At 47.5% G+C, this 22,930-nt stretch overlaps 1 protein-coding gene across 2 annotated transcripts in view; it reads right to left on the reverse strand.

Moving 5' to 3' along the window:
- Nucleotides 1-22,930, reverse strand: part of RIMS4 (regulating synaptic membrane exocytosis 4) — a 54,341-nt gene that overhangs the window by 6,418 nt on the left and 24,993 nt on the right. The window contains exons 2-6 of one of the 2 annotated variants that reach the window (XR_003572800.1): nucleotides 19,015-19,156; nucleotides 6,818-6,930; nucleotides 6,562-6,663; nucleotides 6,164-6,303; nucleotides 2,934-4,285 (exon numbers count right to left, since the gene is read on the reverse strand). Coding sequence is in view for 1 of the 2 variants with exons in the window: in XM_027898041.1 (XP_027753842.1) it covers nucleotides 4,067-4,285; nucleotides 6,164-6,303; nucleotides 6,562-6,663; nucleotides 6,818-6,930; nucleotides 19,015-19,156 (716 nt within the window). In the remaining variant the exon portion in view is untranslated. Of the gene's footprint in view, nucleotides 1-502; nucleotides 4,286-6,163; nucleotides 6,304-6,561; nucleotides 6,664-6,817; nucleotides 6,931-19,014; nucleotides 19,157-22,930 lie in introns of those variants that run through there. The other variant, XM_027898041.1, reaches the window with a different exon arrangement.

Raw genomic sequence — 22,930 nt, forward strand, 5'->3', positions numbered from 1 at the left:
TAAAGAAAAATATTCTTCCTGTTTTAAAATATTACCAACAGCATGTAATAAACTAACTTAAAATGAGTTTCATAAAAAAGTTGTCTTGCTGTCTAAACATTACTAAACATGCTTAGGTTGAGATTCTGTTAACTGCCTCAACATCTTAAAAACAGCTCCTTTACAGGAACTTGTGATATTCATACTCCAGTAAGACCTGCAAATTTAGAACAGTACATTGATAAAGGATCTGGTAGCTGGGAACAATAAATATACATTTTCATTCAAAGCAAATAATTCTGCAATGTCCTTTGAAACAAATCCATGGCCAGGAAGTGGGGATGCACTCGACTAAACAATGCAGCCTCCTGGCCCCTCCGCTGCCCGCATGGCTCCCACTGCAGGATGAGGACCCAGGGACTGAACTGCAGACTGAGGACCTTGTGCTGCCTCTGTGCCACCCCAGCTGTGTTTGGGGCAAAGGGAAAAAAAAAACACCAAGAGAGTGGGAAAATACCTCTTCTTGCCTGAACAAACCGGGACCAGCCACGGTCGCGGCTGCAAATTTTTGCTCAGAGCACAAAGAGGACAAAGCCACGTGTGAGGCTGCTCTCCCTGTGTGCAGGGGATTCCTGCTGGGGAGAGATTATTCTGCTCTCAGCATCAAGATTTCTCTGTTTTCCCTGGGGATAGCAATGCAGGTAACATTGAGGGATTGGCTCTCCGTGGTTTTTTTGGCCAGCAATCCTCCCATTACCATTAAAACGTAGTAGTTCATGCACAACCCTGAGCTGGGCAGGTATTTATCTCTCCTCAGCCTTATCCCTCGTTACACTCACAGACCAAAAAATACTTTAATGCCTTTTTTTTCTTTTATGTAAGTCTCCTGCTCTTCCTTTCCCCTCTGTCTGACTAGAACTAACAGCAAGGCTCAGGCACAGGAAGAGGCTCAGCCAAGACTTGTAAATGGGACCAAAGTTGAGTTTCCAGTTGCTCATCACTCTGGCAAATGGCTGCTCTGCACACAACCACACTGGTCATCCCAACTGTCACAGCACATCACCTCACACAGAAACTGGCCAGGCAAATTTTGGGGAAAAAAAGGATTAGGATTTATAAAAATAAGCTATTCCAAGCCTGAGACTTGCCTTGGATGCTACACTGGGAGTCTTAAATCGATGGAGAACCAGAAGAGTTCTTTTTTTGACTACAATACACCATGGTCAGTGCAGGAATCAGGGGTATGAGTGAAGCAAGAATTTAGGTTTTGGGGTACCAAGCAGCTCTGCTGGCCTCACCCTGCATCCCGTGAGCACAGCCAGGAGGGCTCCTGTGAGTCTGCTTTACAAAGGAAGGTCTCTGCACTTGCTGTTCCTGTGGCTGTGCTGTGTGTGGCAGCCAGGGATGGCAGTGGGGAGAAACAGGACTTGGAGGTGAGTAAACCAAAAGAGAGAACCACTGGAACACAACCAACCACGTGAAAAATGCGGAGGAAAACAGGACAGAGCAGACTGTTAAACTGCCTCCAAACTGGAGACATTAACAAAAACAACACAACCAGAACTGTAACCCTGACAGTGACCTTTCACCGTGATTAAAAGCAGATGGCAGATAGTCCTCGGTGTTCTGGAGTCCTGTGGGAACTGAAGTGATCACCACTGAGCCTGCAGGGCTTTCGGAGGGGCAGGATACAGAGACAGGTCGTGACTGCCAGGGAAACGGGAACTGAGCTTTTTGACAGACAGTCATTAAACAAAGTTTGCTGGGGGAATATTTTTGGCATGTGTAGTCTCCTACTCCCTATTAAAGAGTGCAGAAATGCTGCATTCATCTTCCTGGAGACAGGAAACCCAGGATTAACTTAGCTCTTACTGGTAGATAATGTCCAAACTAAGTACCCACAGCAAGGTTTCGGCACAACTGAAGACAGAAGCCCTCTTACTCAGCTGCCAGGTCTGGCACGTACCTGGAGCTCCCCACAGTCCTTTTAAAGTCATAGTTATTAACAGATCCAGTGCTACAAACCACTAAATCTACCTTATCTATTCTAGTTCATACACATATTGTACAATATTGCCTAGTACTCACTACATACCAAGAGGAAAAGATGCTGACTCGAGTTACAAGTAAATGTGCTTTCTTTAAAAAAATAAAAATAAGAGAGAGCGCCACAACATAGTTTGACCAGCATGCAACAAACTTTCTTCAGCTAATATATAGAAATTGTCTAATACAATTAGAAAAAATAATTAGTGAGAGGCCAGAGACATATTTGATCAAGGAAATTAAGAGATTTATCTGAAATGTCGAGGCTTTTGCCACTGAAGACTCAAAAAACTAGTCATTCTATGTCCCTTGTCCTCCTTCCCTCTCCTTTATATTATATAATTTTTTTACAGATTATTGTAAGGCCTATAATTTTTGCATCTATCATGTAATTTACTTCAAAATAATTTAAAATGCCATAGACAAGCTAGGACCAAAAGCAACTGCTTTTACCATCCACTCAACACTCATGCTTTTACTCTAACAAAGCTGAGGTCCACATGCAGAAATAAATGCTCAGTATTTCTCTCTGACAGCTCAAGAATCTGCTCATTCCTACATGTGACATGGGACCTTCACTTTTAAATCACAAAGTAAAACATCTCCAAAAGCTTATTTATTCAGGGACAGCAGTCGTCAAATCCTCATTAGGAACTAAGACAAAAACCTAGCCAAAACAGAGCTACCGACAGAAAATCTTTGGAGATTCTCTGTGGTTCCGGATAATTTCATTGCCAGAAGGATCTAGGGCACTGCCCCCAGCACGTGGCTCTGCTGGCAGTGGCTGCCACAGCTCAGCAGCTCCAAAAATGTGCTTGACTGAATCTACTAGACTTGTTTACAGGTAGCGTTGCACTTTAATGAGCAGAACAGACGTGCTGTGACCACTGTGCCGTCACGTTCCTCACTCACTACCTCCCTGTATCTCCTCTTGCAGGACACTTGACAATGTCTGGGGACTACTGAGACTGCCTAAAGCTCCCCTCTCTCCACAAGGAAGGTTATGTGCTCTCCAGCATCTTCCTGTCAGATGGCAAACTGAGGTTTCCCCCAATCTCCGCTCCCATGGCTGAATAAAACAGTCCTGTTCCAGGTCAGTCCACAGCACAACAGGAAAGGCAGCATCTCCAGCAGATATGTACCAGTACAAGGGAGATGGAGGAAAAGCAGGAGATAGAAGACATCATGACTGAAGGGTGCACAGCAACAAGGTAAGGGGGTCAGTAAACTGTATCTGACAACACAAAACATGTCAAGCTGCAACTCTGATGTTCAGCTCCCACTCCTAGTGGGTTTTTTTCTGAGCAAAATGGCAGTTAATTATCCTGCTGAACTCAAACTCTGTTTAAACTGTCTGCCCTAAGTAGGCGCTGCTTGTTCTCCCACCAGGTTTGCTCCATCAGCAGTGTTAGACACGTAATGCAGTAAAGACACTTGCTGGTAATTTGGCACGGTTTGAAAACACAGCTACGACAGTGTTACAGCTGACATGACTCAGTGACAGGGAACTGATTCTAAAGAAAGAGTTGCAGGTTTCTTTCTTTTTCTTTCTTTCAAAAAGAAAGACCTTATAAAAACCCTAATGCTTCCTCTTAAACTTTCTGCTCCTGCCCTTTTTAGGCCAGACTCTGACCTCTGAATTTTTCAGGTACTCGTGAAAGAACCCGTATTAGAAATTTCTAATATGCGCAGTTAAGAAAAATTCCTTCCTTACTCCCCCTCAAATTCTTTCAAACGCTGCAACTTTCCAGGGCTACTATTGATCTGAACAAAGGGTCCAAGAATGACAGCGAGAGAAGTGAAACAAGAGGTGTTATGTCTAATTTGACAACTAGGACTCATGCCCCACGGCACCTCCTCCTCGGGCAGAGAGGGCACAGTGCCCTCCCCCTCGTCTTCTGTCTAAGGTCACTGGTTTATCCTCCTCTTCCAGCTCCACAAGAACTGATTGAACATGCATTGCGCTTGAGGTCAGAGTTCCAGCAAACAAAACCTTGACAGCATGTTTAAAAAACAAAAGCAGTTCCCCCTTCCTTACTCACTAAGACCTGTCACAGCAGGGTCCCACTGTGCTCTCCAGGGAAAGCTGTGAGGACTGACGCAGGAGCGGGCCTGTGGTGGGATCCACCATGGAGGAAGTTGGGAAGAGCTTGTACCAGCCGATTGCTAAGGTTGACAAATCCAGTTCTTCCAGGAGCACCCTGGCGACTCCCATGAAGTGCTTGCGCTCCATGCGCCCGTAGTTTCCCCAGACTATCACCTTAGGAACGAGAAGGGGGAGAGCACAGTTAATCCTTTCAACTTGCACACTTGCTTGGGAAGCACGTCTGACCAGTCCTTCCTAGGAGCTTTACTACAGCCCAAGGAGACCAGAAAAATTGACTCTACCAATAGGAAATGTGAAGCTCTGGCTGATGATAACACTGTGGTTTTTTTAAGCACACGTTCACAAATTCTAATGTTATCAGATATTTATTCCCCCATGCAAAAGAGGTCAATGTGCACGTGGATAAGATACCATTGTGCCACTCTGCCTGCTGGGCAGGGACAGCACCTGCACAAAGTATCCCTGGAGCTGCAGCCCAACACCTGCAGGTAGAACCTGTTCCTGGCACATGACAGGCCTTGGATACACCAAAAGGTGGCCTGAGGGGGAAAGGGCAGGAAAAATAAACCAACAAAAAAAAAAAGGTGGGCAACATCTTGGGTCAAAAGCCACCAGTCTGAGGAAAAGAGCATGTTTAAACTTCTGCACTCGGAGCTTGTGGCACAGGGCAGAGGCAGACGAGGCACAGGCACTCACCTGGAGGAAGGGCAAGTGGGAGCAGTGACGCGGGGAACACGCGGAGTGGCACGAGGGGAAGCAGAACAGACGGCCGAGAGTGGCTCGCAGACGCAGAGGAAGGGCTAATGGGAGAGCTGGCAGGCGAGCAGGGACAGCTGAGTCACACTTACGACATGATGGAGACCAGTGGGTGGAACGACAGATGCAGTGAGGGTCATGGGCTTAGGCATGCTGGAGGTCTGCACGTGGGCAAGGGGCCCTACGCGGAGCGAGACCAAGGTGACGACTGACTCCAGAGCGAGTCCGTGTTCTGAAGAGGAGAGCATGAGGAGGGTGGGTTATGACAATGGTTGGTGATCTCTGGCTGATCCTCACAGCTTCCTTCCCACCACGTTACAAATTTCCGTAAAACGAGGGTAGGAGAGACAGTGAATGTCAATTAAGGGACAAAAATTCACACTCTAGGCCAGCAGGAGATGGAGCAGGCCACTGCACTAAGTTGGTTTGGTGACACTGCAATCAGCAGAGAGCCAAGCTCTTCATTTTATCCTCTTGTGTTCTCATTTTAGCGCCTTTCCTGGCAGCAAGGCAGCAGGTAAGGAAACCCACGCCAGGTAAGAACAGACCAAGCCAGGTTCCATCCCAGTTCAGTCAAAAATGTGCAGTCTCGTTGCACTGGGGGAAAATGCTCCTAATCAAGGTAGATGAGGAAGAGGTCACTAATGAGAAGGATTCAGCAGGTTATCTGGCAATTCATGTGCCAGTGGGGGTAAATGATAGAAACTCACAGATGAATTACATTAAGTATTACAAATGGATTTCAGTCAGGCTTTGTTAGATGGAAATGATTTTTATATGAATCAACAATGCAAATCACTCTTTGCTCTGGAAACAGAGGTGCAGAGTTGAAAATATGAGTATGATAGAAAATGTATGGCAGTAACAGAAAAGAGGTAGAAAAGGGCAGTGACTGGGTGATGGCCAAAGCAGAGTGTTCTGAATGTGTCTAGACACAGAAGATAACCTACGCTGCAGATTGTGTAGCACCTACAGGTACCACCTATCTCCTAACTGGATGGGAAAAAAAGAATTAAAAAAAATAAAAATCAACCTCTTTCCTGGTAGCCATTTGTGGTAATTGGCAGGGGATGAACTAATCATCAGTTTGAGTGGAAAAAAAAAAGGATTTCCTTTCCATTTGTTACGTTCAGATAGAGTGCATTTGGTTCGACGAAAACATTGGCTTTTTCTCATCTCTGTTAATTATCCAGGTCCCTTGCCAGGCTTATTATCTTCCCTAAGAGGTGGAAGAGAGAGAGAGAGATGGGCAGCCTTGAGATTTGCTCATCTTACCTGTAATACTTTGCCCTGGGGGCTCTCAGCAAACAGTAACACCTGATTGTACAAAGGGTCCAACGATTTGCGAGCCACTTTTGTCTTCTTCTTGGCGATGCACACGCCGTTCTCCAGCAGGTAAGCTTTGATGTAAGCAGCTGGAAAACACAAACGTGGCCAAACGTGAGAAGAAAGCTTCGTGCTCGCTCCAGGAAAGACAGAGTGCCGTGTCTCAGGTATTTCTGAAGGAGGCATTTACAGCAGGGGAAGGATTTGCTCAAGCAGCCTTGTTTGCAGCGCCGCACACCGAGTGCTCAGTCCTGCCAAAGCCCAGGGAAATGACAATTTCTCCCATTCACAGGCATCACGGGAGGCTGGGGCTCAGGGAATTACTGCAGGAGATCAAAGCATGCTACCTGGCAGTGTTTTGGAGCCGGGTTTTGGTGTCAGTCCTCGAGCCTGAATGATATCCACTTCTAGCTGCCCGTTTCGCTCTTGCAAGCCGATTTCCACGTCCCCTAAACCAAAACGTCAAAATAAACAGAAGGCTTTCAAAACAATATATCCCTGGGCTACTAAAATGTTTAAGAAAACAATCCTCATGCCCTGCCTGCTACGTGCTGCAGGAGCAGTTCAAGACCAAAAGCCCCCCAACACCTTTGTGTTCCTTACCCATCGAGGTGGTGGCCAAGGTCTGACGCCCCACAAACTGTGCAGGGCCCATGCTCCCCAGGAAGTCACTGAACTGCCCAGCAGATGCCAGATGGACTCCACTGAAATTCAAGCTGCAAGAGAAAATTGTTTTGGCAAGTGGTTAACTGGCATTTTAAAGCAACCCGTTAACTACAGAACCATATTTCGTACACCTTTGCAATGAATGACACGTAGAGAAGCTTTCTTCCCTTACAAAACTCACTGATTTCCACACAGTTTATAGTTAAAAGGAATCCATTAAAAATCTATTTCCTTGTACAAAAAAACTCACTAATGTCTGAAGTCACCAACTGCTTAATGTTTGTTTAACTATAATTCGTTGTCTGCAAGTAAAATCTCTGCCATCTCAGGCTCACATGCAGCCTTGTCACCTCTTCCAGGTAACAGATTCCTAGAGTAGCTTATGGAATCCTCTTGATCCCTGATTGACCCTTCCCAATCCTCATTTCTAGGGAGGAAATAATGCATCTAGAGCAGTGGTTAAAGGTGAGACAAGGGAGGTGAGCATCAATCCCCTGGGGGCTCAATTCCCCATTTACAGGGAGACCAATACATCTCCTTTTCGACCAGAGGGTCCCATTTCCTACTGCTCAACACCAGAAGCATCCACCCCATCCCCTCTGTGGTGTTCATAACTTTCACAACGAGTCACAAAGAGGACCTGAACACTCTGCAAGGCTAAAGGGCAACGTCCTCAAACACCAGCAATGCCTCTGCTGCAGTCACTGCAGCGAAACAGAAGCTGCTGGGAGGGCAGAGCCTCCAAATCGAGTCAGCAGCTACTGAGGCTGGTCCATGGCGTGGCTACAGGTGCTGGGCACTGCGCTCGGACACGTGTGAAGCAACACAAAAGCGTCAGACGCCGAGGCGCTCTGATCCAAACCAAGATTTGTTCATTTGCGCCCTGATTTACGCAGCTGTTCTAGGGGGTTGCAGAGAAACTCGCTGCAAATGGTAAGGAGGAGGCTCGAGGCCAGCATTTGACACCTACATTTGTCCCGCAGGCATCTGCCAGCCCGTGACACACGTCAGGAGCTTTGTGCCGGGGTACCCACTCTGCCTCCGGGGAAGCTGCTGCGTGCCAAAGCCAGGCACAATTACAAACCTCCTCCACCTTCCCAAACGGCCTCGGAGCGGGGCAATTACCCACGTAATGATGCAGCTCCCTGCTTCCCCAGATTCGTTTGGGAGGAGGCTGCACACTGGGTACAAGTGATGGCAGCGGGGCGGGCTGGGGACCACAGGCTCTCACACAGCTGACTCAGCCACAAAGACTCACCGATGCCCCCCCTGCAAGCCAGTTGTGTTTTAAAAGACATTAAAAAGAAAAAAAAAAGGAACTCTTTGTAAACCCCAGTCAGCCAGCAGAACGTTAATTTCGGGTTAGGATTTCAGCTCTCATTAGTTTTTTTTTCAGAGCTGGTCTCAGCCCCACGGGAATATTTATTTATTCTGACAAGGAATTAGAAAGGCAGCACACACACCTCAGCATCTCACCACGCATGGGCTGAAGGGAGTGTGTCCCTAGCTCAGCCCCTGTGACAGGGACACTGCATTAAATGGCCCAGCTTTTCCACGGAGCACTGCACCTCCCTCTGTGCTGACCTGGCTCTTTCAGAAACCTGGTTACTGCTGCTACACAGGGAGCTGCTGAGCCATCAGCATGGAAAACCCTGCCCTTGAGCTCTTTAGGAATGTCACCCCTGTGAAAAGGGAGGAGGGAGGCAGGTGTCTTGGCATCCTGGGAGACAGGCTTGGGAGGGGCTCTCCACGGGTGGATTTTCCCCAGTTCAGTGGTTTTTTTCACTGTTTGCACAAACACTCAGGGTGATATTTTGAGGTACAACAGGAACAGCAGGATTTATTGCTGGCATTATTGCAGAGAAGGCTTAAAAATTTTCACGGCTTTCAGTGTCACCAACTCCTCAGCAGCACAAGGTGCCTCCCCAGTGCCAAAGATCCCTCCTGGGAGCAGGGGTGGCACAGGGCCACCCTCTGCTCTCTGTGGGGACAAGACTCCTGCCCCACCACCCCCCTGGCCCTGCTGGGGCAGCTCTGTCTGGGGAGCAGCACCCTGGGCACAGGAGCAGGGCAGAGGTGCTGGATTTGTGGCTCTGAGGATGAACTGTGCACAGAGAGAGAGAGAGAGGCATCCCCAGGGCTGGCAAATCTGCAGGGACATGGGATGGGGGAAGCAGGGGAAGAGAGAGCCTGGAGCCAGACAGGCTTTATCAGGCTCGTGATTTGCCCATACAAGGAGGGAAGAAGAGAGTCCTGGTGCACACGAGGACCAGCGAGGCTCTGTAAGCCTGCTGGCTCAGGCTTTTGGAGCTGCACACCGAGAGTCAAAAAAGGATGAAAAACCAGTGCTTAGAGAACTCAAAATAGTTCAAGAGAAAGGAGACCTGACAGAGAAAGACATAAGATTCAGCAGGAGATGAATGGACCGTCGGCCAGAAGGTAAATGTTTTCTTTATTTTTCTCAGCTCATGGAAGATAAATGGGCCAGGGTCTCGCTCCTGCCCTGGGGAGCGTGTGACCTGAACAAGCACGTAAATAACAGGCTGGCAAGACAACTCACAACTGTTCAGGGAAATGTTCACTGCTGTGCTCAGAACAGATGCTCGGGCTAATTAACAAGATGCTGAGGAGCAGGACAGAGGAGGGGAAGCATGAGACTGAGTGAAGCTGAGGGCTGTGAGAGTGCACAGCACACCCAGAACCAGATCTCAGAGCAGTTTTTCTCTGGGGTGAACTCCAGCCATGTTACTGCAGTGGGGACACAAAGCTGGGAGAAGATCACCCACAGAAATTTGGCATGCTGCAGGACAGCAGAGAGGAGAAACCCCTCTGGCCCCTGGATCCTCAAAATAATTCATTAAACCTGTCACAGAAAACCTCTTCTTCTTACCTGCTGGGGGGTAGAATCATGTCCAAGGCTGATGCCAAGTATTTTTCTGCACTTTATACATGTGTGGAGAGAGGCCACCCCTGTGCTCTCACACAGCAGCTCACCCCTCCTCTGGGCTGGTGTCCCTGCCCATGGCTCTGGGTGATATTTAAGGTCCCTTCCAACCCAATCCATTCTGTGATGCTGGGAATGCTGCTAGCAAAGGCTCTGCCTCAGGAGAAACTCAGAGCACCTGCTAACAGAGCAGCCTACGCTGCAGCCTTCACCAGTGATACAGAGGAGAACAGCAGGAGAGCACGAAGGAAAATGCTGAAAAGCAAAGGAACAAGAGCTGTTGGGCTAAAGGTGAACCAACAGCAACTGCAAGTGTTTACAGCAAAGCAAAGGTCGCTGTTGCCTCCACACAGATTCAGAAGACAGAGGACTGTGGGTGACCTCGAAATGATGAGCACTCCTCAGAGCACACTGCAGCAGGGGCACAGACCCTCACAAGGAGCTCAGCCCTTGTGCTTGAATGAAGCTGCTGCTGCTGATTTGTAATTCTAAGGCTGATCCCAAGAGGAACGGCAAAGCCCACTTAGAAACACAGGCCAAGGTCAAGACTCAGTCAGTCTGGGTAACAGCACTAGTTAATAGGTTTACTAGCACTATTTGAAACTCAGTATTAGGTTAGACAGTTAATGTTCCCTGCTGTTGTTATATTTGACTGGGAAAAGGTATTGAATTAATTCTTTAATAGATTATGCCATTAGCTGGTGGGACTGGCTGCTTCGTTGCACAGAGGCTGACCTTTTGGAGTGCTGCTTTCTTTATGAGGCATTAGAAGCAGCAGCTCTAAATCAGGCTCCTTGGCTTTGACCAATTCCTGGACATATATTTGGGAATTGCCAATAACCCTGGAGTGGAAACAATTTCTGTCTGGAAAACTCATAAGCTGCCTCCAAGAAAGCCATTGCTTCTCCCCCGAGAAGAGAGGGAAGAGGAGAATAAAACTGCAGAAATTTAGCATGAATGTGAATTAAAACCAGCAGGAACCATTTCACTAAACTAAATTTAGGATGCTCAAATCCAGCTCGGTGAGCTCTGTCTGTCAAGTGCTCAGAGAGAGGCTGGGATGCTGAGGTGAGGGGGATGTGTATGGTGAGACTGGTAGGAGAGACCTTCCCCATCCACTCACTTGCTTTTCCTGAAGCTAAAGCAGGGAGAAAAAGAGCTCCAGGGACCACTGTGACTTCTTTCAGCTCTTTAAATGCAGCCTTGGTGCTCCCAAGAGCCCTCCCCTACCACTCTCACACTCAGCAGCCTCTTCTTGCCTGACCTGTGATGAAACAGAGCTGTTCTGACCTGCCCTCGATTCAGCAACCAGCTCTCCAGCTGAATCACCACACGCTGGATGTGCTGGCAAGGAGACATGTTCCTGAAGGGATCTGCCACAGGTGACAGTGGTGGCTCCACCGTGGGTGACAGCCACCAGACAGACGTGTTTCTCACACACTGGAGCAATCCTGGAAAGCCCTTCCCCTCCCATTGCCAAACATGCCTCTCCCTTAAGGGGAAAAATCACTATAACCTGGTTATCACCAATACAAGACGTCTTTTTTTTTTTTTTACTTCAAGGTAAAGAGAAACGCTAAAAATAGCCAGAGGAATAAAAGAGGGAGCATTTTTCAGCTGACTTGCAAATAGCAGCTGTCACAGCCAGCAGGGCCCTGGGGACAGGGGCTGCAGCAGGACCATCTCACGCTGCAAAGGGCTGCACACAGAGAAGATTAACAGGTGACACTCCTCAGCCTTTTGTCTAAAGGGCACAGACCCTCCCCTGAGCCAGGGCAGCACAGCCTTGGAACAGCAAAGAGAAATTAATTATCTCTTCCCTGGCCCTTTGCTCTCACTAATCATGATTCACGGGCTCTGCTTTGCCACAGCAGAACGAGAATGATTTTAACGAAGTTAAAGATTATGGGTTTGCTGTGGAATTGGTCGTAAGTTGAATGCGACTCGTTATTGGCAGAGAGAGAGCACAGGGAGGTCAGTGATGCCTCCAGGGTGTCAAGGACAAATGAAGGACATTTGGCTGGAGGATGCTCAGACCCCGTTCCTCGGCTGTAGGGAAGGAGGCAGAGCAGGGACAGCAGAAAGACAACACTGGATACCATCGACCCTGGGACCTCTGAGCCCACCAACCCAGCAGAAAAACCTGCATGAACAGGAACAGTGTTTGCACAGGGAGCAGCTCCCCCCAAGGCTCAGCGCAGGCTGCAAACCCCATTTCAGCCACGTGGGTAAAACAGCCATTTCTGAGCCTGAGCTGTCCCTGGCAGGGCAGGCAGGGAGCACAGACCGCTGCACACCCACTGCAGGGACACACCTTGGGACAGCAGTGACAGCAGCTCCCGCTGCAGCCGTGCAGGCACCCACGAGAGGGAGACAAGACCCCGCAGTCAGCGCTGGCAGCAGCTCCTGCCCGATCCCAAGGCCCACGCGAGGCCCCCGAGCAGAGCAGGTACCAAACACCACCCCGGCTTTGTGGCACAGGTGGCCCACCCCATAAAACACTTCTGTCTTTTGGGACACGTTTATACTGCAGAACAAAAACCGCGTGTTCACTCAATCTTAGGAGCCGTGTGCTCCAACTGGGCTGAGATTGCCCAGACCTTCTTCTTTTAAACACAACATTCCTAATCCTGATCATTTCGGAAATCTGTGTAGCAGTGACTCAAGACTGTGCCCCTGCACTGCATGCTGTAGGTCAGGGTGAATGGAATCTGTCCTCTGTAGGGTAATTCAAGAGTGGCTCAAAGGCTCTTTGCCAGCTGCTTGCTTCTCTGCTCTTTCAAGGCAGCAGCATTTCCTGACCTACCCCTTGCAGACAGATCCCTGTCCTTCCTCTCCTCGAGCAAAGCATCCTCCTCACCAGCACAGCAGCTGCTCTTTACCTCTGAGTGCACCGAGGGCCAGCGTGTCAGAGTTTGCTTGTAAACTGATCGGGATTTGAATGCCTAGATGGACAGCAGTGATGTCGATGCAGAATGCTACTAAGCAAATGCAGGGCAGCTGTGCTGATCCCTCTCCCAGGGTGTATGTGGCTCTGCACCATTAGCATGCAGAACGTGTGACGGCACAGACACATCCAGGGAAAATGTATCATTAATTTCTTTTCCTGTCCGTGCGGAGTTTGTCTGACCTCTTTTCTAAATCTATTTTTAAACAGCTCCTGGGACTCTCTATGCCAGGTACCCATTATGCTGTTGCAAGCATCTGCAGAATCAACTTGTCAAAAATCTTGTAAAACTCAGGGAAATATGGTAAGAATGCATCTCCACAGGTCAGTCAGTCCACATCCAGGTCCCAAGGCCAGAGCAGCCTCATTTACACCATCCATGACAGCTGCTTGTCTAACCTGTTCTTCAAATCCTTCCCTGATTCCGGTGCTCTGCTTTTTCCTTCTGAATCTTCTTCCAGCCCTTCCTCTTTACACATCAGTCCTGAACACCATTTGTGAGTTACCAGTTCACAAGACAGACCAACATACTCCATTTCTTTCCCTCCTGATACCATACTTTTTATTTCTATCTTTACAAGGCTTTGAGACTCATCTTGACTGTACCATCTTGCAATGGCCACACACTGGCTGATGTGTCTGTGCAGAAGAAACACGGAATGGATTTGCTGCTCCCTTCACAGGCTGACTGTAACACCTTTCTGTTCAGGAGCTCTGTCAAGAGGAGAAGAGAATTTCCCGTCCTCCCTCTTGGTCCAAATCCCCATTCCTGCCTCTCTATTACACAAGTTGCACACCTTGACTCCTGCAGAGCTGCACTGCCCTGGGTTCAGCTGAACTAACAGACTGACTATACATTTACATTAACACAGAGCTAAAGTTCTCCAGCTCTGTCTTTAAAAACCAGGGACAGCAACACACTCCTTCAGCCAGAAGAAAAGGGGAGGGGGAAGTCTCCTCTGAGATTGATAACACACTTGACAGTTATTTTATTTGAGCATTAAAAAAACCCCATCAGAACTCCAATTTCAAGGAGCTGTAATGTTCCGTGTAACCATCACACTCATCCATATTGCATGTTAACGTCTTTTAAATCGCAGCTTACACCCAGAAGCCAAATAGAGATCTATCAGCTCAGGAGGAAGGCAGAACTTGTTCGTGTCTGTTGCCCTGATCTTTAAAATATTTAGGATGCACATGAGGAATTATGAATGGAACACGCACCCAACTGCAGCCCCTCACCCTGTCAAAGTCGACGGGAACGCTGCAGGAGCCTTCACTTTGGCTCGGAAGGTTTTCCACGAGCATCCATCCCTGCAGGACCCAACCCCACCCTAACCCCACACCTCTCCTCTGCCAGGCAATATCTCCATCTCTGCCTCTCAACAAGCTCTGCTTCTCTCCTGGCCACTCCACTTTCTGTGACATTTTTAGCACTGTGACGTGCTGTCTTATGTGCTGTAACACATTGTACTCCGCTCCGTATCCGCTTCCTTCTGCTGTACGAATCCTGCCACCGAAACAGGGCTATAAAAACTATGCAGTGACTTCTGTACAAAGACCTCCCCCGTTCCCTTCCCCACCTTGCCAGGCGAGCTCCATTTATAGCAATCACCAGTCATCTCAGAGTCACTGAATAAAAGATAGCTACCTGTCTTCAGAAAGCAATTCTGTCTGCTCCCAGGAGGTTGCTGAGGGTGGGATTCACAGCGCTCACTGCTGTAACTACAGCTCTCAAGGTCACATTCTTTCCAAGCTGTGCTGGTCAAGCTTTACCAGCACAAAAGGATGTGCTGTTGCTCAACAGGCTGATGAACCTCTCAATGTATTACAGAAACAATCTCCATGCCTTTCCTGGTTACCATCTAGAAAGGCATCAATTTCTTATTATTAACAACACCTTCCATTACATTTTTTAAAAGGACTTGGATTAAAGAAGAGTCCCAAAGATAATCTGCCGTAAAAGAGTCTAGAAGTCCCCTGACCTTGGATGTCAAGAAAGAAACGTTCAGTGAATAGCTGCAATGAGAATTTGTTGAGTGGTGTGTTTAGGAATCAGGTCTTTTGATCGTCCTTGAATAACGACGGACAATTTTTGGTGAAGGAAAGTGAAGTTACAAGCCAGGTCACTATTTCCTTCAGCTTCCTTGTATTTATTGCTGCACAGTGAGGCAGAGAAGGGCAGGCAGTTCTCCCAGCCTAAGTCCCAGCTTTGGTTCACACCAGCCCCATCTGCCCAGTGGGAGAAGTGGTACAAGCCTGCAGGAACAGCATGAGACAGAACGAAGCCGAGGGGCTCGAGATCCCCATGCTGGCAGCACACTTGCCAGGCTGTCCTCTCCCTGCTGTCTTTGTCACAACAGGGCCTTCAGGTAGGGCTCAGGCTGGTGGGAAAGAGAGATGATATGGCTGACAAGAAGATGCCTCCTTGCTGGACAGGCACATTTGTCTCGGATAATACAAGAACAATCCTCTAAGGCCTTGCTACTCACCACCTGCTGTGCTTTTCTAAGGTAAAAATCACCTGAGCTCTCCAGAACTTAATCATCCCAGCAGTAGCCAGCTTTGAGTACAACTCACTAGGCACTATGGCAGCTAGCAGGCTTTTGTTCCAGGTCCATTTTTGTCTTTCTGCTCCATTTTCAGAAAGAAAAGTGGTTGGCAGGAACAAGTTACACACAAGTCCAGAATCTATTGCTTTCTGAATGCTGTACATGGTGTCGTGCAGCTGCAGCAAAACCCAGCCAAAACAAGATGTGGATCGTGCAAGAGCCAGGATGGAGCTGAGATCTCTGCTGAATCTCAGGGGGTTGTTTGTGACTTATTCCTATATTCGGAATTGTATCCTTGCAGTAATCTTGGTGTCCTGAAACTACCCGACAGGCACTTGTTACAGTGCATAACTGTTCTCTCGAGCAAATCTTTAGATATACACTCACTGAAGAAAATACCCATGGCTGCAGAGATTTGTAACCACCGCTAGGAATGGTCTGGATGAACTATGAATAAAACATCTGTGTGTGTGAAAGCACAGTCAACTCTTCAGCAGCAGATCTGTCCTTCAATGACAGGAGAAGGACAACAAGGTTAGAGAGCACATCACCTCCACAGCCTGTGTGAGGACAGACTGGAGCCACAAAGGTCCCCCAAACAGGGGAACAAAAAGGTGGCAGCGCTGCCTGACATCAAAAAGAACAAGATGCCGAGGTGATAGATCACTCCAAAATAGCAGGTAAGTCCTAGAAAGTGTAAGAAAAAAACCAGTCCAAGAGCCAGTCTGTTGTGAAGAACAACTCAGCAGACACAGCAAGGGCTTGACAGATGGTGTTCCTGGTCCTCCCTGCAGCACACAATCCATCCTGGCTACAGCCCTGGCTGCACGAGGCTTGGTGCCTGCATGGGGCGGTGAGAGAGTGAAACCCAGACAGGTGAATGACTGAGAAGACTTGTTTTTAGAATAAATACCTACTTTCCCTTCTCCAAAAACCTGCATTGAGTTTTATTATATTAATTTCCTATACTAGTGCAGAATCACTGTGCAAAGTAAAACCTGGGTAATAAAGTTGGTAAAAACGTACATGAAGCAGTGTGTCGACATTGTCAGCACTTACTGGCATGTTGTATGAGCATAAATTCCAGGAGATGCATCTTTTAGACCAGCTAATCTTCTAAATACATCAACTTCAGGGATTATTTTGTTGAAGGAGGGCCTAGCATACCTGGGAGGTATACCCCTGCATAACATGCTCTCCATAAAAAAACAAAACAACTGGATTTCATGCACTCTGGTGTTCACAGGAAATCAGCGTTGCTCAAAAATACGCATTTCAGAAAATTCTTTGACTGCGATACCTTGCACTGGCCCAGAGCAGCTGGAGCAGCTGCAGCAAACATGAAAGCAGCCAGCCAGCATTGCTTTCTAAAAGCAGTTTGTGTGGCTGAGGGCAGCTATTTGGGCCTCCTGCAGCACAGATACACCAAATCTTTGATCATTTCCGTGTGCCACCTTTGGAAGTTGTCCTTTCAGTCCTTAAATTGAAAAGGATTATAAAAACACACAGAAGCTGAGAAACAAGCCCTCTTGGAAGATGAGGTATTGAATCCATCTTCTTCCAGGTGCCAACACACCGAAGGGATGTTCAGGTGGGAAGAACTAGGACAGGTTCTCCTTGTCGAAAACCAGAATTTTGACACTCACTGGTGAAAACTATCTCTGACCCGGGAGTATCTGCATCAGTCACAAACCCAGCTTTTATTAGAAAGAAAGTCAACTCGCCACAGCTAACAGAGACTCACGAATCTTCATTTTGCCTCCCTGGGGAGACAACCCACAGCAAGTGAGAGAGGTCAAGAGAAATCTGATTTAGGAGAGCACATTTCTGTTCCTCAAAGCTATTCCCCAAACAATTCCATTCTTTGCTGCAGGAAAAGAGAGCAGAGAAACTCCCCTCCCACCATGTTTCAAGAGAATTGAGCCCTCTTAGCTCTTTGTATTCTCAGCCCTGTTTGCTTATCACTCGTGGCTCAGACAGATAGCTGCAATTCCCACCGGCTTTCCAGAAGAGATTAATTATCCCACCTAGGAACAAAGCATCCAGGAACCACTTAATCACACTTTCCAGAGAAGGAAGAGGAGAAACTATCCCATCCCTGGCAGAGGCGCTGGCGAGGATGGTCTGGCAGCGTTCGAGGCTGGAATACCAAATGTCAGGCTTGCTGTAATAAAGACATTTGGACTGCAAGGCAGGGTTTCCCTTCCCGTGCCGAGCTGAGAGCGACACATCAGCTGCCCTCGGGGTGAGGCAGCACTTGTACGGGTGCAGGACTCTGCTGGCAGAGATGCTCTCCCCCCAGGAAAGCCCAGTGAAAGCAGCCAGCACGTGCAGTGACAGGACACAGAGCAGTCAAGGAATCAAACCCTTTCCCGGGAGGGTAAGCTGTGTAAATAGGAAAATGAAAGAATTCTGCTCTGCATGAAGGCAGATTCTTGCCCCGCATTGCCAAGGGACTGAACTTAATCACTAATCCTCTGCAACAAGTAGCAGAGGCAGAACTCCAAGCCACAGCACTGTGCTGGTGGAGCAGGAATATTTCCCTGGAGACAGCAGCTCACAGAAGAGATAAGGTACATCACAGCCTTGGAGTGACAAGATTGCTATCGCAGCTTGTGCCTCATTACTATTTTCAACCTTCAGCACAGATCTATGATGCCTTTCCAGGATTAGCCTACTTCTAAAGCTAAAGAAAGTCTCTCTTCATTTACAGGCTGTTACTTATTTAACACCAGAATCACATTAATTGAGAGTGCCTTTGGACTATCCCAGCATTTTAGCTGTACAGGTACTTGAAATACCACATAGAGGGAGTGTACAGAGCAATGCCCAGAGCAAAACTTGACCCAATCAGAGCATGTTTTAGACATACAAACATTTCGGCCTCACATCTAGAAGCACAGAATCTGATGGTACATTTTGCCTTCTTTTTCAAATACTGTGGGTTTTTTTGCTTCCAAGGATTCCCATGAATGGTCATCTTAATAAAATTATTAAAATCTCCATATATGGCTTCACGTAATGCAAATACAAAAACCAGAACTGGAGACAAGTCAGCTCCCAAAGTTCTGGCCTAAAGCCTCCTGCTTTGCATTCTGGTATAAAGCCTAAATGCAACAAAGTGTGTCTTAACTTTCCACAGGGTCAAAAATGTTTCCTGCAACACATTCTTTTAGGACACTAACTCAGATGAAATAAAAATAAAGCTCGTTACCAAAGTATACACAAGCTTCTAAATATATATTTTGATATGATTTTGCTATGTGCTATAGTGCATTGTTACTCTCATCCTTTTCAGGACCTTGACACCTCCCCCAGCCCCAAACCAAAGGGCTATTTTGAAACAGAGGAAATGCATAACTCTTGTGCAATATCAGAAACTACTGGCTTATAATTTATGGCCAGTAATGAGCCTCCGCTATGCACCCTGAATCATTCTTCCAAAGGCAAAGTGGTTAAAAGTAATGGGTATCTGCTTCAGCTCAGAATAATGAGGATACTAAAAAAAGTATATAAACAGCTAAAAGGACATGCCAGCTCTGCAGAGAGATCTGCTCTAATTGAATGGGCAGTACACCTGCAGCATAAGCAAGTCAGAAGTACACATCATCCATCACGCTGGAGTGAAATTAATAGGTGTAAGGACAGTGCATGCCACGAGTCATTGCCCAGCTCTGTTTTGATGACTTACTTTCCCTCTGATCCGTAGCTGTTCATGCTGTCCTCGATGGACTCGTGGCTGGCCTGGCGGACGGTCCTGCTGGGCATCTCCACGGCCAGCCCGGTCTCAGTGCTCCTCTGGATGGCTCCCTTCAGCCTCCGGCCATCGCCATCTAGGAGAGAAACAGCAGTCAGGCTCTGCTCCCAAGGCCTTCTGAGGGACAGAGACAAAGCAGAGAAGCTCTTTCAAAGGACCAGCCTGGCATCTGGCAGCACTTTGCTGTCAGACAGTGTTTCCTTACTCAGTCCTGCTTCTTCAGCAGCTCCCGGTCAGCTCTGGGACACACCCAGTGCTCCACCAGGCCAGGGCCCAGAGGACACTCAGAGCACACACTCCACACCTTACCTGCTCCAACCATTTGTACCAATCAGTTATCCATGGAGCGGGCATGCACTCCAGCTGGCTACACCCAGAGCTACCCAGTCAGGGAACAGAGCAGCAGTAACCACGGGCACAGCTGAGGGGGCACAGCCTGACCATTCCCCAAATCCCAAATCTCTGCTTGTGCTGAGCAGCAAAGAGTGGCAGGTCCTTGGTGTTCATCAGAGGAACAGAGGGGACAAAAAGGCCAGGCAGCACCAGAGGTGCTGTGAAGGCAGGAGCCCTTCCAGACGGGCTACAGGGGAATAGTTGGGCACAGCCAAAATGTTCCCTGGTGGCACCAGAAGCCACCAGCAGTGGAAAACCCTGGAGAGGACTATTCCCTTTGGTAGATGCCCTCGGCTACAGCATAAAGGGAATTAAGTAGGTTCTGGTTCCTCCTGGGTGCAGTCTTCAGAGGCTCAGCCCTCTGAAATTAACAGCTGCTATTTTCATCCTCCATCTCTAGCAGTCTGTTTCCCAGAACAAACCATGTTATGCAATGAATATGTAATGAATACCATTACTATTAATTGCTGTAGCTGGTGTTAGGAAGCTCCAGATTTCATCCTACACAGAGCACTCATCCTGAAACACATCTGCTACAAGTCTTCTGAACAAAGCAGAATTATCTAAACTTTCTAAAGATGCCTGACCATTAATGGGGATTCAGGCAACAAACCTCTGACCCACACTGCTCTCAGAAGCCCACCAGCTGTTGGGAGTACCTGATCCAGTGCTGGGGCACCCACACAGGAAAGAAAGTTCTTCCTCTTATTCAGGTAGAACTTCTTGTGTATCACTTTCCAGACTACTTTGGAAATACGAGGGTATCTGTAAGAGCCTGTCTAAAACACACAGAACTCTTATTTGTGTAGCAGTCTACTTGACCTAAAACACTTTTCTTTAGATCTTGGTGTGAACAGGCACTTTCAGTAAGATACCAGAAATGCTTCCTATCCTACTCCTCAAATTTTATCTGCACTGAAATGCAAAGACAAAAATTCTCCCATAAATACAGCTATAAAGTACCTTTTCTTCTGGTATCCTTAGGTTTCCAACTGGGTAAATGTGTTGGCCCCAGGGCTCTGCACCAGCTGCTGTCCCCACATATGGTGCAGCATGTGTATGCATGTCCCTATGGGCTAAAGGGGATGGAATGTGCATGTTCTGGCTTAACATTAACTACAGTTTGTGTTGTTTGTGTGCCTTGAGCAATCACAAAGCACACTGTATAAATCAGGAAGTCACACAAACGTAAAACATATTTTTCCTGTGCTTTCAAAATCCAAACCTTCAGGCAAGAGTAACAATATGGGCACAACAAAAGCAAAGCCCTGTGAGAGGGTCGTGCCCATTCCCCCAACCACTGCAGATGCACCTTCTAAAGCCTTGTACAGCTCCCTGGAGCCTCTGATGGGGGCTGCAGGTTCCTTTCTGGGAGCATCCCACAGCCTTTCAGGCGCACTTGATGGTCCACTGGATTTGTCTCGCATTCACCTCCACAAACAATCTTTTAGTCATCTACACGCACCAACTCCTTCACATGTGCACTCAGAACACTCATCCTCCTGCCCCTTCAGGTTAGTCCTGCTGGCAGCCAGCGCCAGACAGCAAATGACACAGATGTAGGGAACAAATTAAAAATGCCCCGTGGCCCAGCTACGCAACATCTGTTTAAAAAAACCTCTTATCTCCCCAATCTACTGCGACGTGCCTGGAGGCATTCCAGCTGAAAGGACTGTTCATCCACAGCTGGCAACAAGTGAGAGGCTTGGGACAGAGCAAGGCTTTGGAAGAACCCAAGGTGCTTGCTGCTTTCTACCAGCCATCCCCAGATTCAAACCCTTAAAAGCAGAAGGGCCCAAACCCAAGGAAGGGCAGCACCAGAGCACTGTGCTAGAGATGATGGTGAGAGAGAAGGGCACAACAGGAGTAGCCAGTGGAAAGAGCCAGTGCAGAAAGGAAAGAAATATGGACCAAGTAGCATCTGCAGGCCAAAAATGTTTCACAAGCACCAGTCACCTAGCAGCAACCTTCTCTGGTCAGTGTGGAGCATCACATGGAGGCTGTGCCTCCTCCCTTACCTGAAATCTTTGTGCTTTGACACCTTTGCAAATCAGGAGGTAAATGAGATGCATCTACGTGAGTGTTGCCTGGCAAAATCATTTGTCTTAATTAGTTGGCAGTATCTGAACAAGTAAGAGTAGTATTGACGTTTTCTGCAGCATCACCAGATTTATTCCCTGCACCTTTTCCAGTTAAGCAGTAAACAACAAAGGTTAAGCAGTCAATCAAGCCTGCAGTGCAACACATCACTGAAGAGCAGATTTTCCTTCGGGATGACCTTGGGAAGGAGAAATTTTTTGGTCAAAGATGCAGGATGAAGAGACACAGCACCTCGCTGATGCCAAGAGCCAGAAGGGCCCAGCAGTCACTTTGCCAAGTTCTCAGTGTTGACAGGAGCTTCGATTTTGCTCTGTTCAGCCAAACAATTTATGTTTGGCTAGAGAATATCTCCTACAGCACTATCCACTCTGGATCCGAAGATATGGAGAGATGAAGAATCTGCCATTTGCCTGCACAGTTTATTTTACTACCTGACATTTAGAGATGTGACTTAAGTTTGCCTGGTTTCAGCTTTCACCCATCAGGTTTTTTTAGTGCTCCTCTCCTCTGTGCTTTGTGTTCTCGCTATAGAGACTTTTCTGCAGTGCAGCTGAGTTCTCTCTCAATCTTATTCTGACAAGTTAAACAGACTGACATCTTTATGTCTCTCATGCTCTGGCATTTTTATTTTTGTTTTCCTCCTGGCCTTGAGCCTTTTCAATGACCTCCCCAGGTTTTAAATGGCCTTTTGAGAACATGCACAGCAGGATTAGAGTCTGCATTTTAGTGCAGAAACATGTACACAAGGTAAAAATCAGCTTGTACCCTCGGCTTCACTGCTTCTGCTGGCATCTCCCAAGGCCACCCAGTAAGCTCTGGGTCACATCACACCTCACCTGGAGGCTGTGCAGTCTCTGCCTGTCCTGTGGTACAACCTGGTAGAACAACACATTAAGAAATATGTAAGCAAACGAATTTTATTCGAAGAGAAAGCAAGGAAAAGTCCAGACAGCTCTATACAGCTCTCCCATCCCCAATACTATTTACCTCTAATGTGCACACTGCCTGTGAATTTAGTGAGGTTTAAGCTCATGCTTGCCCCAAATCAAATGAAAACACTGAACAGCACAGGGCCTTCAAAAGAGCCTCCTGCCTTTGAGGCTTTTCCTTGACAACTGCTTTTTGAGATGTGAAGTATGTTTTTAATCTATTTATCACCATCACATTTTTTAGGGTCACGTTGTTCTAGGACAAAAACCCCTACATACTTATCACATTTACCCAGATACCTGCTTCTTCAAAAACTTGGGAGAAAAAAAATTTCTCACCAGACCCATTTTCCCTCAACTCTTTTTGACTGGTATTAATTATATTCCATCCTCTCGTTCATTATTAATTAGATCTCATTACCATGTTT

The sequence above is a fragment of the Empidonax traillii genome, unplaced genomic scaffold (assembly GCF_003031625.1).
Source record: "Empidonax traillii isolate 1590-97213 ecotype Southwest subspecies unplaced genomic scaffold, ASM303162v1 scaffold575:size619451, whole genome shotgun sequence".
Classification (NCBI taxonomy): Eukaryota; Metazoa; Chordata; class Aves; order Passeriformes; family Tyrannidae; genus Empidonax; species Empidonax traillii.